Below are 17,990 nucleotides of genomic sequence, written 5' to 3'. Positions count from 1 at the left end.
TTTTTTCCACCTGCAGGCCCCAACCTCTAAGATGCTGTGGAGCACTTGAGTACTTTTGGGTACATCCCAACTCCAGAGGTTGGGACAGTGGAGATGATGAAAAAGCTGTGCAGCTAACTGGGAACTATATTTTGGACTATAAAACCCCAAAATTTAGGCTTGTATATATGCTTTGGGGATATATAAGGAAGGAGCTCTTTGTCTACTGACTCAATACAGATATTTAGCCCTAGGATGATAACTGCAGCCCAAAGAATAGTACCTGCTATAGTTGTCTCATTTAGAAATATATCTCAGGTCTACTCTAAAGAGCAGCTGAAGGTTGTGAATCATTATTAGTCAACTAGTATAAAGCCACAGGGCAGTGGACCATTCTAAAATGTAGGCTCAAGCAAGCCCATTTCCCAGTTTGTTTTTTTCTCTATCTCTTTCCCTTTTCCCCAGTTGACCATGATATAAAATTGAGGTTGATTTCTAAAATAGTAAAGCTTTAAGATCTTGTTCACAATTTTTGTGAAAATCAAATGAGTAACTCATTTCAGGGAGGGGAAAAAGTGTGGCCCTTGGCGGTTTTTTTTCATTTTTTTTTTTCCAGTCAGTGGCCCTCACAGGGAAAAAATAATCCCCATTCTTGCCTCAAAAGGATTGCCTTACCTAGTGTACAAAGTTCCATTATCTTGTCCTGTCTTTGAGGAGCCACCAGGAGAGGGCAGCAAACTCCTACTGAGAATCCTCCTCACCCAGTCCACTTGATGCCTTTCTGCTTTGGGAAGGAGAAAAGCTAGGATTTGGGTCATTGCTACAATTTCTGCCTATACCTAGTTGGTAGTGACTCCTGCTCCCTTCGCCCCACTCTTTTTTCTTATTTTGGCATTCTTTTGACCAGGTTTTAACTTTTTCTTTGTACCAGGTTCTAACTTCTGTGTCATTGGTCTTATTTCATTGTCCACATTTAATTGTGTGCTCCCCACCCCACCCCCCCCTCCAAACCACACACACACTTTCTTGGTGTACTACCTAGCATACAGGTACTGCCCTCAGGGTTTCTTTCGGTGAATTTGCTCAGCTCCAGCCCCCCTCTGTGCCTAAATCAAAGCAAATGGCTTCAAGGCCACTGCTCTGGGCAGTAGTTCCTGACTGCTATTTCTAGATATTGAGCATCAGGCCCAGAAAATAGAAAAAAATTTATATCAATCACGTGAAAAGGCAAAAAGCATGTCGATTTCAAGCTAGATATTGAATAGCAGCACCCAGAACAACACCTAGGCCTAGCTTAGGGCATCAGACAAGTTCCAATTTCCAGGAGATGGGGAGAAACGTTCACACTGCCCCTGGGAAAGGAGAAACATTACCCAGTAAAAGAAAAAAGGGCCTACAAGTTAGACACTAGGAACTAGAAGCCTATTTTAAGCACATTTTTGGACTTTTTAAGATCTCTAGCAGGCAGCAATCCCCAAAAGTATGGCAAGCCAGGTGTTAAGAGCCATCTCCCACAGGGGACCTCAAGTTAAGCCAGAGCTGCAGTATATACACAGGTCTCTCTAGAGTATCACTAGTAATGTGTTCTGGACACAATCTCCTGAGCCTGACAAGCATAAATGGGACCCTAGAGACCCTAGACTGTAAGGACAGAGGGCTAGCTCTTGCAGAACTATTACTGTTTTCTGGGTAGTCCCTCCTCCCAGCTAGCTCAAAGTTCTTTATTCTAGTCCACCCTCTGACTTTAAGCAGTTTTTAAAAGGCCACCGTTAAATCAGTAGCAGATCACATTGGCAGGGGAAAGACACAAAACCACAACTTTAAACCAGTTTATTGACACAGTAACACAACACACTCTTACCACCCCCCTCCCCAAAAGGACCAACCCAGTTCACCAGCTTGGATGGGTCAGACCAGCTTCTTCTGCTTGCCTACTCCCTCCCCTCTTCCCCAAGAACAAGCTGTTAAGTGAAAACAAGGGTGCAGGCCACTTGTCTGACACTCACTCCCATCTACTTCCCACCTTGCTCAGACTGGATAGGGCAGAAAATTATGGCCAGGCTCTGCTGTGGGGAGTGGGAGTTGGGGAGAAGGGCAGAGATGTCACTTCATCTGAAGTATCACCCAGCCCCAGTGAACAGTTTTTCCCTACTCCCAGGTCTTGAATTACTTTCTTAGCTCTCCAAGCCTGGGAAGGAAACACTGGGATCCCAGGCCAGCGGCCAGGAGTGGAAACCCCTAGTGCTGGCAGAAGAGCTGAGAGCCAAGAAGCCTGGGCCCTACATATAAGTCCTGGTGGTGGGAGGGAACTTGAATGCCCCTTTATCAAATGCAGTGGTAACAATGAACAGACTAAGCCTGCTTAACCAAAAGCCCAGGATAGCATTAAAGTTGTAAAGGATTCAAACCAGAGACTGGTGTTGCTTATTCCAAGGCAAATGTATATTGGGGACTGTAATGAGTCAATTGAAAGGAAAAAAAAAAAAACTTTTAAAACTACATCTCAAGGGATTATCAGGGGGCCACCCCCCAAGGGGCCCCAAAAGTAATGGGCGAAGAGCAAAGAAAGATACACAAATCTTTAAAACAAGAAAGAAGACCAAAAGCAGGGGAACTAGAGCCTTAGTGATGCCCGCCAGCCCTCCATGTGGCTTGCCCCTGTGCCCGGACAGCCCCTTCCTACAGGCAATCTCTTCCCCCAGGCTAGGGGACACCACACAACGCAGTTTAAAAAGCTTCTAATGCCAGTTCATAAACATCTTCATTTACTATTGGTGATTACATGTGGATAATATGTTTATACTGTTCTTTATGGAAAACACATTTCAACGAGTCAACTCCGAGAACACAATTGGGAGACCCTCACCTTGAGCCCTACAGCGTCCTTCCCTTGGCAGCGTGGAGCCCCCTCCACCCCAGGGCTGCCTGACCCTCCCCTAGTCCCCTGCTGTGGCTCCTGGTCAAAATGGCCTCCTCCATTGCATCTAGTCCTCGTCAGATGAGTTCTGGTCCAGGGGGTAAACCATGAACATCACGTCTGGCCTCGAGGGGACACAAGGATGGCCTGGACGCACAATCTCAAAGCCCAGAAAGCTGAAGGTCTTCAGAAGTGGAGCTGCAGAAACAGAGGATGGAGGGCCCCAATAAGGGATATAGAATAGGAGCTCCTCTCCTATCTTCCACCAAAGGAAGACTGAAGATAAAGCATCTAAAACAGAGCAGTACTCAAGTCTTTCTGGTACAGCAAACTAGGATTCCCCAACTCTCTTCCCTAGCATTTCCATGATTGCCCAATGGCAACCAGAACCCTAACCCTCCCCAGTTAGCCACCACGCATCCTCCCCTTTCATCCCTAATAATGCCCATTTGGGAACTACATCTTCGGGTCCACTTTAGCTGCTCACCTCTGTCCTCCCGGCCCTTCCTGAAGCAGATGAAGACATAGTTCACTTTCATCTTCTCTTCAGCAAACTCCAGCAGTGCTAACAATCTGCAGTGGATGGTGCCCAGAGGGTATTAGTCTTGGCCAAAGGCCTACACCTTCTAGGACCCACTAAAGTCTTCGAGTTGTTTTTTCATCCTGGTGACCTAGGAGGTTCTAGGGAAGGGCTCCTGTTTTAAGGCCCCTGGGGACTGTTACTCAGAAAGCTCAGCTTCAGCTTCGGAAGTACAGTGGGATGAGTGAATTCAGGTTGGGAGGAAGGAAGGCCCCAGAGTTCAAATCCCACCTCTGACATGACATGATATGAATGAGGCTGTTTTCTCACCTTTAAAATAGGAATGGTACCTACCTATTGGGTTGTTGTTAGCCTCAAATGAGATTATGTATACAAAGTGCTTTAGAGACATGAAAGCATTATATGTCTGCTATTTTAAGAGAGACTTGGTTGAATCTGTTGATAAATGAGAGCCCTTCATTTTTGAAGTAAAATCAGCATCTCTGGAGATGAAGTTCAGCAGAGAAAACTTGAGCATCTCAGGAGGATGATCTGAGGCCACCAGGAGCCCTGCAAAGGTGTTTCTTAAGAGATGTGCAGAGAGCAACTCTGGGACTGTTGTGAACAACTTGGAGATTGCAGGAAACTTAGCTACCTCAGCTCCAGTCCACTGGATCTACCCAGTTTTTCTGAGCAGTACTGTCAACAATCAACATCATGGACAGCTCAGTAGGGGATTTGGTAGGGATTTGGTTAATGTGATATGGATTCTCTTTTAATTACAGCCTGCAACAAGGCCTGCCTTACTGGCTAAAGTTAATCTGTTGTGAAATAACAGACAATAAAGGTTTGGGAATATTGGAGGAAGAGGACTAGCCCCAGTCACAGGCTTCCCTTGGACAACTAATTCCCACCTAATCCACAGCATCACTTCCAAGGAGCAGCCGGAAAGCCACTCACTCCTTACCCTTCTTTGCTCCCATCAGCTAATAACCCATCTGGGATTTCCACAAACAGGCTCTGGCTGGACAGGACTGCATCCCAGGAAGAGACCTTCACCTCGGTGACCTCATACTGGAAGTGAACAATGTGAGGCTTCCCATCGTGTACTGGGAGGTCCTGGGTCACAGTGAGCTTCTCGTCCTAGAAGGGACATCAGGAAAGAGGGCAAGGTAGATACTATCCTGCAACCACCGTTATCCTTCCTTCATCCTCTACAGCAAGTATTTGCAGAGAGATCATCTTGCTCTAATCTTAAATAGAACAGCCAGTAGAAGGGTTAGTTTGAAAGAAAGGATATGCCCAATCCAAATTAAGCTGCTGCTCTGTCCCTCGGTCTAGCCAACTGCTTCCCATTGGGGGAAAAAGGCTTTAGAAACTTGAGTTTCTAAACGACACAACAATGGCTTGGACTACAGATAGATTACTGATATCCTGCTTTAACTGGGTCTCTCATGGTGTGCTCAGGACAGTCCTGAAGAAGGTTCACAGCAGACTGGGGCCTAGAATCCACCCCTGGGTGAAAACTTTCAGATCTTCCTATTCCAGGCTTGAAAAATAGCCAAACATGCCTCCAGGCTTTAGATGTTGTGGAGGAAGCCAGAGGCTACATTAGATTGAAGCCACCCAATTCTTGAAGATGGGAGGGATACTAAAATAGGTATTTAAGCCCAGGAAATGAAAGGGCTGTGAAGAGCAGATCTCATGATCAGATATTTGTAATGAAAAAATTATAAGATTTCTCTGGATTTGTTTCTGATTTGGTTGACCTGGAATCATTTTGGCTTAAGGTGGGCCTGTGGCTCTTATCCAGTCTGCTGATTCTCTCCTTCATTCCTGCTGGTTTTCTTTCAGGAAAGCAGGTATCTAAGTTCCTAAAAGAGACTACCTTCTCACCTCACCAAACAGTCCTTAATACTCTGCTTCTAAAGTGTTGGTTAGCAAACACTGGAAAGATGATTGAACGTAAGGCATCTTGCTGAGTAAGTTGTGCATTGGATTTGAAAGTGATTAAGGCTGGAAAAAAGCCTTTAAGGGAACCCACGGAATAGCCTTCCATTTGTAGAGGCCTCTTTACAACTGAACTGACACAATACAGATTTTCCCCTAGCCCGAGGATCAATATCCCATCTTCTTTTTTTTTTTTTTATTTGCATATTAACTTATTTATTTCATTTGAATGAGACTTCAAGAGCAGGTTTTAGGTATAATATAAAATTTAGAATGAGGAGAACTTTTTCAAGGAAAAGTTTCATGGGACATGTATAAAATGGCTTCAAGTAAAAATGATCTATTGAATATCCCATCTTCTATAGCGGCCATTATGCTCAGCCTGGTCACCATGGACACTAACTTCTTGGTAGATGTGGCTTCATCCCGCAAAATAATTCATGATCTTGTACTATATCAAGACCACCACTGATTATGGAACAGCCCCTGGACCCAGTCCCTCCTAACTCATTTCCCCATGAACTCTCTTACCTTATATATTAGAGCTGAGAGAGAAGGATCCCTGCCGCCCCCTCGCCCACCGGGGATCTTCGACAGTGGGTGAGGGGCATCAGGAGCACCACAGAGGCCCTGGAACAATGTGCCTGCAGCACTGAAGCTGGGGACAGTTACTCAAAGGTAAAATATTACTGGAAGAGAGAAGAGGTGAAGAGAAATTGGGTTAGCTTTAAAGTTTTACTTGACACCCTGACCTAGTATTATTCAACCCCTGAAAATAATGCTCTCATACTTAAAATTCTAAGTCAAACTAAGCCATTGTCTTCATTGCTTCACCCCTGGTTGCCATCCCTACTTCCGTTTTCTTTGGGGAGGGGGGAGAGGGGAGCGTGGACTTGAGGAAGCCAGCCTTCCTGTGGAGGAGAAGGGAGGCCCCAGGAAAGCCTGGAACACAGCCAAGGGAGACTGGCTGGAGATGACTGACCAGAAGTGCTCACATCTCTGATAAACAAACATCTACAAATAGATTTCACAAAGGGGCAGCCAGCTTTCAAGAGGAACTTGATCCTTGCCTCTTGCGTGGCAGAGACGGAAATTTAAGATGGCAGGCTCAGCATGCCCAAGAAAGAAGGGATTACAATCCCCCCACCTGCATAAAAGAAGGGATTACAATCCTTCCACCTGCATAAATGTAATTACCCAACACAGACCACAAAAATTACAATGGCAGCTCCCAGCTGGAGTGAAGAGAAATATGGGATCACAAGAAAACAGGAAGACCTATTCCTAAGAAGAACTAAGTGCTCATTCCCAAGCCTCCTCATTGACGCCAGAGGAAAGTGGGGGTAAGAAAAAGGAGAAATCATTTGCTCAAATCAAGATCAAAAGCTACATCAAAACTGAAAACTGAACTCTCATAGCTTAACTGCTCCCCAGAGGACATTTGGTGCATCACCAAGGTTTTTTACGGGGACCTGGATTTGCTCGCTCCTCTACCAAATGCTGGCTTAGCGTGTGCAACAATGTTTGAAGGAAGTTTGTCTGTACTGGTGCTGTGGAGGAAAAGGGAATAGGGGGTGAAGTCTAACTAATCAAGCTAAGGTGAAGATGATATATAGCCATATAGTTAAGACTAAAAGACAGTTCAGTAAAACAGAAAACATTGGAAACTTGTAATGAGGAGACCTGGGTTCAAATCCTGGCTCTGAAACTTAAAACTGTGTGAGTATGGTTGTTATCTACTTTTTCTGTGTTTCAGTTTCCCCATATGTAAGACCAGGTATTTATACTTGCACCATTTACCTCACAAGATTATTATGAGGAAGTAGCTTTATAAACATTAAAGCACAAATTTAATGGGAGTTAATAAGGTAGCTAATAGGAAGGCACTGCAGCATGCTAGTTCACAGGTCAAAGACATAAAAGGGCTGGCTGAATCTCTTAATGACACATAGAGGGTACATCTAGGACTCCTGATAAAAAAGACCCACATTCAATCCAGATGCTTTTTTCTCAGACAGCTGGATGACTCTTTCCATCAATAGCTTACCTCAAAGCCAGTGGCTGACAAGTCAAGCACAGGTAAGAGGCAGTCCAAAGTTCTCCTTACGTATATCTGCCACCTGCCCATTGGTCTGTGGTCTAACCAATTCATGTGAAGAAAAGCAAGAGTTTCTCATGGTGCTTCTGTCTCAGTTGAAACTGTAGTACACTACAGGCAGGTCTTTGCATTAATTCCAACTCTGGTAATAGTGCCTCAGTCCCCAACACTATAAATTTTTGTGGAACCTCAAGTAGTGAGTGACTTGCTTTCTTATTATTACTACCAACCAGGCCACATCCCAACTCAGTTTGAGAAAATAAGGGACCAAATCCTAGATCTTTCAATGATACAGCCCAACTCCAGAGGTTCAAGACCTCAAGAATCCAAGTGGAAGGCAGAAATACATCTGGGAAATGTAATTGGAAAAGGTACTAAATTGACAGATCAATAAAACAAAGGCATTTTGCAACATCACCCACTCTTCAGGAAATCACCTTTAGGCCATACTCCAACCCAGAATATAGGTTACCCTGCCCAGGCCCAAATATGCATGGCAGAGTACTTTTCCATCCTGTTCTCAAGAACATGACTATTTTTTTCTTGGGGTCACTGGGAAACTGATCCCTTTCCAATGGATTCACTATTTTAAGAGACAGAATAATAGAATATAAGGTAGCCTAGTATAGTAAGCACTTAGCTGGATTGGAAATCAGCTAGACCCTACTTGGGTCACTTAACTAGCCTGTGGAACTGACTGGTCCCTGGATCTCTCTGCTTTGCCTATAAAATGAGAGGGACTGGACTAGATGACTTCTCAAAATTCTTCTACCTGTGATCTACCTCTAAGATAGGCTTTTCCTCAAAGCAATGAACATTCACAATATATGATCATTTGCTATTCCTAAGGAACCATCTCTGATTAAAACTTTTCATCCTTTAGGAATGACATGTAGGTTTTACCTGTCACACACTAGAGAGAAAGCAACTGTCACTGATAACCTGGATCAATCAAGGGTATATATTCAGATATTAAGGCAAGTAATTTTTTTTTCCAGAAAAGGCCCAGGATGATAGAGTTCTTTGTAGAATTTCAAGCTAAAGGAATCTAAGGTCATAAAATGTCACCCCTTAACTTCACAGATGAAAAAACAAGAAGCGCAGAGAGATCATGTGAAACTATCTAGATACCCACTCCCAATGTATATATTCTCTATATCAACGGCATTAGAACTTTTAAAAAAACTGGAAGGGGCCCCAAAGGTTAGCTAATCCAATCCCCTTATTTTACAGATGAACAAACAGACCATAAGAATCATCCCAGAGATTCTCTGCCTGTTCCCACCAAAGGGCAGAAACTCTTTCCTAAGCCAACCTGAATGACATAAGCTCCACCAACTCACAGGTTTGGCCACAAAGTCTGGTTCTCCGTATAAAGAAATTTGCCTGGCAAATGAAGGTAACAATAGGATCAGAAGAATAATGAACCTTTTTAAAAGGTCAATAGGCCCTTTGTCTTTTGGTTTTATGAATTCTCTACTTTTTAAACACACATGTTTATATCACAATAAGAAGTCACTTAGTTCACTTTCTCTTTTTGCATCTTGAAGATGGCTGAGAACAATCCTGGAGATTCTTCCCTCCTCCCCCACACGGTCTATACAAGATTCAGAATTCTTTGCAGAAAACCAAACTGGGAAAAAACATTTTAGGTCCCCACACTAAAGCCACTTCCAGCTCCTAGGAGATACAGCTATAGTTTTAGATAACTACAAATCAGATTAACTACAATTAATCAATATTTAATTCTCTTTCGTTATATAATGTATCTGCATTCCCCCTCCCCATCCCCGCCCCTTCCACCGGCTGTGCGCTATTTCTCTTTCAAAAACTATTTTCATTTCTAAAACAGACTTGTAATTAAACTCAGAAGCAAAAAAAAAAAAAAATTAAGGTCATGAAGCTCCCCACAAATCCTTTTTTCTGCCATAATTACCTATAGTGTTCCAAAGACAGTTGTGGTTATAAAAATAAAAAATTTTTAAAAGCCTAATCCAATCTCACCATAAAGAGTGAATCCAAAATGGAAAAGAAGGACTTATACATTTTAAATTGCGATTCTTGAATACAGGAATGCTGTCTTTTACAGAACCTCTACCTGATTAGATTTCACACATGTTGAATCCTGCTCCTAACTGGGCCTGAAGTTCAACCTTTTCCAATCCTCACTTACATCCTGCTTTCCCCACTGTGAAGGTTTTAATAATACCACACAAATAGTGATTTCAAAGGCTCAACCCAAGAGGCAGAAAAGACCAGGGGGATTAAAGGTCAAATTTATCAGCCTAAACTTAAACCCCAAGCTGAACCCACCCTGTTTTTAGACACACCATTAGACAAAGCAAAAAACCTCTGAAAATGGGTATCAACAAGTCAACATGGAAGAAAGTTGGGAGATGTCAGCCCAGTTACCAGTCTTTTATTTTTCCTGTTAACAGTTGGCTGTCTCCTGAGAAATATTCCTTGGGAATGCTATTCGGATACCACATCCTGGCAGTTTTTATTCAAAATATGTCTGCAGAAGCATAGGTTATGCTTTCCTATAGTTTGGCTATAGAAACTGACCTTATTTAATGCATTTCTGAGAAGTCATATATAAATCATATTTGTGCAATTCAAATTGTGTTATATTTCAATTGTTCTAAGAGTTTGCCATTTAAACAGTCACAGTGAATCACTTTGAATAAAGCAAAGATTCCTTTGTTACATGAAAGAAAAACCCCTAAACTTAGTCTAAATTTTTAAATTTCAGTTTTGCTTAAAGCAAGATGTACCCACACATAAACCATAAGCAGCATTGCTGCTTTGACAGTGTCATGATAAAGATTTCATTCTAGAGGTAACTTTTAGTCAGACTTATCTCAAAAGAATATAACACTCAATTCCAAATGCCCAGTGATTTTCTCTTTATTGCTCAACATTTGGAACCATCATGAGGTTTCAATTACCTGCCACAGGAGGTCTGGATGACCCTGGCAGTCAGGTGCCATGTCAAATAGGGAAAAGGAATACCATCATCATTCCTGGTATTGTGCATTCTCCCTCCAGAATCACGGGTATATGTCTCCAGTACACCCATGTCCCTGGGATCTATCATAAGGACTTTTCACCCATATTCCAAGGTTCTCTTCATTTAAGCTACTTTTACAAAGACCAGAGTTGCCTCTCCCAAATCACTGGTCCTGAGGCAAGAGTAAGGATAAACATAGCTAAGGCTATCATCCACCCCCGCAAAGAGTAACAGAAAGGAGAGATGTGGAGAATGGGACTGCTACTGCTAGGAAAGGGGCACCACAATTAAGTTGCTTTTTGCCAATTTCCCTTGCAAATGAGAAAGGGTCCTTGGGCAGAAGCCAACCTTAAGTCATTTCACCAAAGCTACTCTGTTCCAAAGAAGCCTGCGTACTAAGCACTGTTGTGAAGAAAAAATATGACATCACTCCCAGAGCAATCACAGCTCCAAAGCAAACCTAGGGTCTGATTCTCTATGTGAAATATATTTGTGTTGACAACTAAAGAAGGATTTGTGTGCATCTCCTTGCTGCTGAGAAAGGTTATTTTCCTGAGGAAAGAAATGCTCCTTATTGAAACTGCTTGCTCTTCCCTATCTTTTGCACAAGGGTAGTTATAAATATTGCCAAAGCATATCAGGTATTTAAGTAATTATGATCCAAAAGATCCTTAATTTCACTTTTTAAAAGACGCAGGCAGACTGATCCTGTCTAACTCTGGTTTACTGTGACACAAGCAACACAAGCTTTTGGCCCCAGCCTCTTTTCCCAGGTCCCTGGATGGAATTACTTCATTGTTTACATAGCACTGAAGGCCTAGAAGATTTTTTTAAGTGGTTATATTTCATACAAAGCCTTTTATCATTCCGTTGCTAAGAGAAAATTTTTACCTGGTTTGTTCCTATCTAGTAACATTTCACAACCCCACCTACTTAATAATTTCTGGTTTATACCCTTCAAAAACACTTCAAAACCTTTTGAATCATGGAACCCACCTCAAAGCAGCATGAGAAGGTATGAATTACTGTTGGTATTGTTTGGGATTTTTTTTAAACTAAGAAACAAAAATTAATAATAATATCTGCCCCACCCCCATCCCACTCCCCTTTCTATATTTCTGAGCAGCTCTCAGAAGCTAAATTTGGATTCATTGGCAGAGTGGGAAATGCTATTAATAACTCACACAGTTTTCTGAAGTGCACCTCCAATTTGGGGGGCTTCTTGACAGTTCCAGGATTGAATCTCTTAAAAGGATGACCTTGAAGGAAGACACTAGAAGAGCAAAGTTCCTGCTTCCAGCAAAGTTGCAGTGCCAGAAAAAAAAAGGGGAAACTTCCCTTTTTTAGAAGACAGAAATTCTATTTCCCAGGAAGCCATTCAGTTAAGATTTTTATCAGGCAATTGATTTGGCCCTATCCCTTCCTCCCTACCCTACAAAAGCCACAGAAAACAATTTAACAGGGTTCTTACCAAGACAAGGCTTCATTGTACAGATGGAGAAACTTGGGCCCTCTTACACCCAAATCACAACTAGTCTCTTCATGCAACTCACCCTGCATGATAAATGTAAACTGTCATCTGAACCAAACTCATTCTACTTACCAGGTACCTTGCAAGTCCGCTACAGTCAAGAAAGGCTCTTTAATCTCATGCAACAACAAATTTGCTAAAATTTATCTAAAAAGCATACAATAGCTACTTAATAAATGTTTGTTGGATTGTATCATGCACCTATGCCTTTTCCCTTATAGGAACATAGGATTCTCCTATAGAATCGTTATAGGAATTCTGACATTTCATAAGCACCAATCAGACAGGAAAGGAAAAGGAAAAGTCTTGCTTTCAAAACACAACACAGACTACTCTGCAACTTCTTCCAGGAAACCTAACCTCCTCCTCCTGGGTTTTTCACATGGGCCAGGCCAGCCAGAAATCCCATCCCTCCCCACCCCCAATGGGAGTTTGAACTCCCAGCCAGAGCTCTCAGTGGATACCAAACACCAAGAACATTGACTGAGAAGAATATCCGGCTCTTATCAGAATCCCTAGTTTGTACTCTATCAGAATTCCTTTTAGACAGAAAGAGGAGAGCCAGAGTAAAGTAGAAACGCTCCAGAAATATAACTGTCATAATTCAGAGCAATGAAATATCTTCTCCTTACACATATACCCCTAACTTCTAGGCTCTTAAGTCTAGTCTAATCTAAACCTCGGTTCTCATAACCCCCTCAGGCTCCTTGTCTTTCATATATCCACAACACCAGCACATAGCATCAGAAGGGTCATTATATAATCTAGTCCTATCCCTTCTGACAAATGAAGCAACTGAGGCCCAGAAAGATAATTTGCCTAAGGTCATAAAAGTAGTGACAGAACACTGAGCATGAGATCTTTGTCTTGCATAATTCTTCCCAAAGCCCCTTTATTTCCACAGGTCTCACCTTGGGAAAAGTTCAGTCTTTCAACATATAGTTCACTAAAGGCCCCCAAAGACCACATTGTCTCCCAGCCTTCACTAAAATACTTCTCTAAACACCTAAGATTCTATCCATAAGGAAGCTGGCCAGCCAAACAAATCCTAAATGATACTTGGGAGCTTTGTAAGTTCCCCCACCCCCTTCCATTCCTGGAGAAGGGGGCCCTATTTGATCTTTTGCTTTTTTCATACTGAAACACCAACTCTGCCTCCACCATCATTAGTGCCCTGGGTCCTCAGAGCCTTGCAAAGTTCCCCTACATCCTTCATCCCTAGAGGGACAAGCTTTCTCCCCTCCCCCACTTTCACCACCAGCTCTACACTAACACACCAAGTCAGCCTCCACTGTCCTTTAGAGAGGTTCCAGGATCTGATGTCAAACCTCCTTCTCAGCCTCTCTGAGAATATGGATGAAGAAGAGACGGAAGCCAAAGGAGATGGATAAAGAGAGGTGAGGAAGAACCTGAAGAACAAAACAGCAGAATAGGTTTGTGGGCAGGAGGTGGTTAGGGGCAGCTGGTGGGACAAAGTGGTCGGAAAAACCAACCAGGAAATGTCAACAAGCTTTATTTCTTCAGGTGGCAAGGAAATAGGTGGGAGGGTTGGGCTAGATTGCTGAATGAAAATAGGGGAAAGGTAGCTTTTTGCTAAACAAAGATTGGAGTGATGTTTGTGTCCATCATTCTGACAAGGAACTAGAAGGAGCAAATAAGTCCTGAAGAAGAAGGACCCTTGAATGGTGTAGATCTGCTGCAGGTGAAGCAACCTAAAATAAACATGGAACAAAAGGCTGGCAGTGAGCAAAGGGTTGAGGCCAACTAAAAAGTCTATGGGATCATACTTCGTAGGAAATGTGAAATAGGGACAGTATAGCTATGGGAATGTTAGAACCAGTTTGGGTGAGGAAGAGTGCAAAGATCCTATTTGAGGAAGGGGTTAAGTAAATTAAAACCTGATTTAAATGAAGAAATTGAGTTCCATTTGGGCTTTGGGGGACTAAATTAGTTTGAGGAAGAATAAGGTCCAACTGAAAGCTTGAATTCTGAAATCTATTCTAGAGGCAGATTGGGAAAGTACAAGTTTGATTTTGGGTGGAAAGTGCCAAGTTTAGGGGTGCAATAGGAATCTTTATAGAAAGAAATTTGGGACAAAATGGCAAATGGGACAAATTTAGTGTGGAGAGGCCACCAGAGCCGTTTGTGGAGAACTAAGGAGTTATGATCTAGGATGGGTGGGACCCAAATAAAGTGGTCTATTGGGAACTAACTTTAGAAATACTGCTACATATATGAGAGAAGTAGAAACAGTCTAATTTAGGTAAAAATTATAAGCTAGTTTTAGAGGAAAAAAATGACACTTGGCTTTAGGAGAATTGAGGTTTGAAAAAAGTGTAATGAGGGTAGGCTCTTATGAGTTAGGTTGTTAGAGGACTTTGAAGGGGACCCAGTTTTTGGGGAGAGGGGAACAGAAGGTAGGTCCTGAGTAGAAGACAGATATGAAGCTAGGATTAAGTTTAAGAGAAAAAAACCGCAAGTAAGGGGATCGTATGGATGTGGGAAAGACAGACAATGAAAGTGGAGAGTGGAAAGATGATTGGTCTCAATTAAAGAAGACAAGCACTTGGGAGAAGGAATGGGGGGAGGGGGCAAGATAAGGCCTAGTTCATTTTGAAAGAATGAATGAGTAAAATGGGACTCAATGTTGAGAGGTAAGGATGGAACCTCGTTTAGAGGAAGGAAGAATATAGGACAAGAGAGAAGGAAGAGAAGAATACATGGATAGTACCAACTTTGAGGGGGGGTGTCGAATTTAGGGAGAGGAAAGGAGGACCAAGGCCTGGTTACGGAGAGGCCCATTTGGTGTTTCCCACTTGTATGTGTGGTTTTTCTAGGGGGAAGGGAGGGAGGGATGGGAACCTGTTAGAGGGAGAAAAGCATAAAGCTGTGTAGCCTTGAAGGAAGGAATAAAACTAATGGGGGGAGTTTTGGGGGGAAAGGCACGAATAAGAAGAGGATAGCTTTAGAATGGGAAAGGGGAAGAGGGGAACCCTTGGTGGGGGATGGGGCCTAGCTGAGGGGGAGGGAGGATGGGGCCCAATTTAATGGTTAGGAATAGACGGGATGTTCCTAGTTGAGAGATGATGCCTACTTGGGGAAGGGGGGGGGGTGGGCTAAACCAGGTCTAGAGAAACCCACGGAGGAAGGAGTGGGGTAGGAGGCTTCGGAGGCAGAGATCCAGTTGGGGGAAGGGTAATGGATGGGGCCGATGTGCAGGAGGAGGGGGGAGGAGGGAGAGGGAAGGAAAGGGAGAGGGGGAGGGATAGGGCCTGGTCGGAGGGGAGGGGACGGAAAGGGACGGGGCCTTGTGGGGGCTGCCAGGGGGCGGGGAGCCGGAGCCAGGCCCGTTACCTGTCCTGAGTGTTTATCATCCTTGGCTGCTATGCTCAGGGTGGGAGGAGGAGGTGGCGCCGCTGCCGATGCCGCTGCCGCTGCTGCTGCCGCCGCCGCCGCCGCTGCCGCCGCCGCCGCCGCTGCCACCGCCGTGGAGGGGGTGAGTGGGTGGAGGAGTAGGTGAGTGAGCGAGAGTGGGTCAGGCGCGGGGCCAGTCACTGCGGGCTAAAGTCCCTTTAGAGGCCTCGGGCCGAAAGCCTCCTGCTGCCTCAGCGAGTGCCTCCCTCCTACTGACCCTCCCCGGCCGCCACCGCCACCACCGCCGCTGCTGCAACCGCCCCGCCCCCGAGCCTCCTAATCTGCATAGCCCCACCCCCGCTCCCGCCGCGCGGTGTCCTGGGAAACTGGGGCCCCACAACAAAGGGCAAAGCACCACCCCTCCTGCGCGCAGGCGCAGCAGGGATCGGCGGATCGGGGCTTCCCCCCCTTGACGCGCCGGTGGCGTACCTCAGCTTTGGGTCGGGAGAAGGAGCTGATTTGTTTTTGTTTCTGTTTCTGTTTCCTGAGGGAACCATAGGCACCACCCCCATCGCCTCGAGACCCGAGTATTACATCGTGTCGTGGGGGGGAGGGGGAGGGCGGTCAACTCGCTGGAGATGGACGGACAGTCTGAAAAAACTGACCCACGGAAGCCGAGGCTGCGGCCGAGAGCGGAGAGGCCACCTTCAGGGCGTGCCCCAGAATGTCAGCTCCGGGAGGTCCGCCACCCGCCATCCCCCCCATCTCCCCGCTTTGTGCACATGAGGAAACTGAGGCCCAGAGAGGCTTGACTTGTTCAGGGGCACCCTGGCTAAAAAGGAGCCGAGCTAGAATTCGAACCCAAGTCTTCTGGCTGCTAGTATACTCCAGGTCATAATCACTGCCCCTCACAAACCACTCCAATCAGTCCCTTCACTTCCTAATCCCTCCAGATCTGTCACTACAGACGACACTCTAAATCACAATTGCTCCAGACCACAACTGTCCGAAGTCACAATTGCCTTAGATTAAAAGTCACCGCAGTTGATAGTCAGCCCATGTCATAATTGTCCGCGGTCACAATTACTCCATTTCACGAACAATCTAAGGTTTTTGAAGGAGTGGGGAGAGGAGTGGAAATGGTTGGAGGTGTCCACCAGGCTTTTCCCAGCGCTCATGCGCTTGTTGGTCTCTCCTTTTCAAAGGGGACCCGTGACATCATGGGGTGATGTCTTGACTTTGGAGTGATTTGGCTTTAAGTGAGACAGAGCTGTGCAAAGTAGTCAGCCCCATCTCTCTTCCAGAGTAACCGAAGACCAGTAGGAGAACAAAAGTGGCATGGCCCAGGATGATGACCTTGGAATCTTCCCTGTCCACGCACCCGCCTGCTTGGGCCTGGAACAAATTGTTCTCATCCGCCCATTCCTATGGGGGAAGTCTTCACATGCTTGGAGTAGACATCCCCCATCTCATCAAGAGATTTGAGGCCTGCCAGTCAGTTACTCTCAACCTGGGTTAGCCTGTCTGCCAACTATTTACTGGGGAGTGGCTGCTGTACGTGCCTCTGGAGCCACAGGTAAGAGCTGGGTGAAGGTGGACAGCCAAGCTGGATGAGCAGCCCTGAAAAGGAAGCCCTCACACCAGCAGTGCGAGTCCTCCCTGAATATCTCCAGCACTTCAGCTAAAGTAAATCACAGCAGAGTATTGGTGAAATATACAGAGCAGAGCTCAGCTCATCCAACTGGGCTCTCTCAAAAATTATTTCCAGCCTCTCTTAACCTGCCCCAGCCTGAGTTATTATTTATATCAGGACAATGAAACTGGTTGGACCTTTGAGCCTGTCAGTCTTGTTTCCTGGAAATAATATGAGGTGGAAAAGCACTAAATTTGGAGGCAGAAAATACATTTGATCTCAACTCTTGTTTCTACTCCATGAAAACCACTTCAACCTTCTATGCTTCCCATTTCCTTCGGCTTCCCCATTTATAATAGGACAGAGATAAACAGGGTGTTCAGTGAATTGAGAGCTGGCTTTAAAGTAATGAAAAGCTAGGTTCAAGTCAAGTTGCCTCTGACTCATACTATTTGACCATATATAATTAATTAATCTCCAGGGTTTCATAGTTCCTCATGACTTTAAATTGCTGAATTTATATTAGTGGAGGGAGTTTGCACAGAAGAAAGTCCTTACATTTTACATGGATAAAGTCACAGGTCTCAACAAAAGGGAAAAAAATTAGAGACTAGAAGATCTCTAAGATATATTTAAGAATTCTTCATCTTATGACCACCTTGTGACCTTCTCAGTCCTGGACATCCAACCCTCTGGGCCTGAATGACCTCAAAGGTACCTGACGAAAGTGTCTCTGCAATCCCCTTAACTAGGAAAATAACTCACCAACTTCAAGAATTCAATCTCGGTGTTTACAGGCAATTCAATCAAATATTTATTAAGAACTTATGAGGAATACAGAAGCAGTTGAAGATGGTCTCTCCCTTCAAGGGAGGACATTTCCTCCTATGAAATAATTAAGAAACAATACAAGACTATATATAGTGCAAAATTATTGTATGATAACAAATATAGTCTAAAAGATTTGGCAGGTTCCTGGCCTCTTGTCAGAGGCAGAA

General features: G+C 44.3%; 1 protein-coding gene across 1 annotated transcript; it reads right to left on the bottom strand.

Moving 5' to 3' along the window:
- Positions 1–1,795: 1,795 nt before the first annotated feature.
- Positions 1,796–15,680, bottom strand: OAZ2 (ornithine decarboxylase antizyme 2). The gene is given in 6 exon segments (XM_051980884.1): positions 1,796–3,094; positions 3,384–3,469; positions 4,384–4,559; positions 5,898–5,978; positions 5,980–6,055; positions 15,360–15,680. Coding segments are annotated over 6 exon segments (570 nt in total). The 5' UTR covers positions 15,380–15,680; the 3' UTR covers positions 1,796–2,963.
- Positions 15,681–17,990: the final 2,310 nt, after the last annotated feature.

Source organism: Antechinus flavipes, chromosome 2, assembly GCF_016432865.1.
Source record: "Antechinus flavipes isolate AdamAnt ecotype Samford, QLD, Australia chromosome 2, AdamAnt_v2, whole genome shotgun sequence".
NCBI lineage: Eukaryota > Metazoa > Chordata > Mammalia > Dasyuromorphia > Dasyuridae > Antechinus > Antechinus flavipes.
The sequence above is the reverse complement of the archived record's forward strand: the minus strand, read 5'-3'. Positions and strand labels throughout refer to the sequence as shown.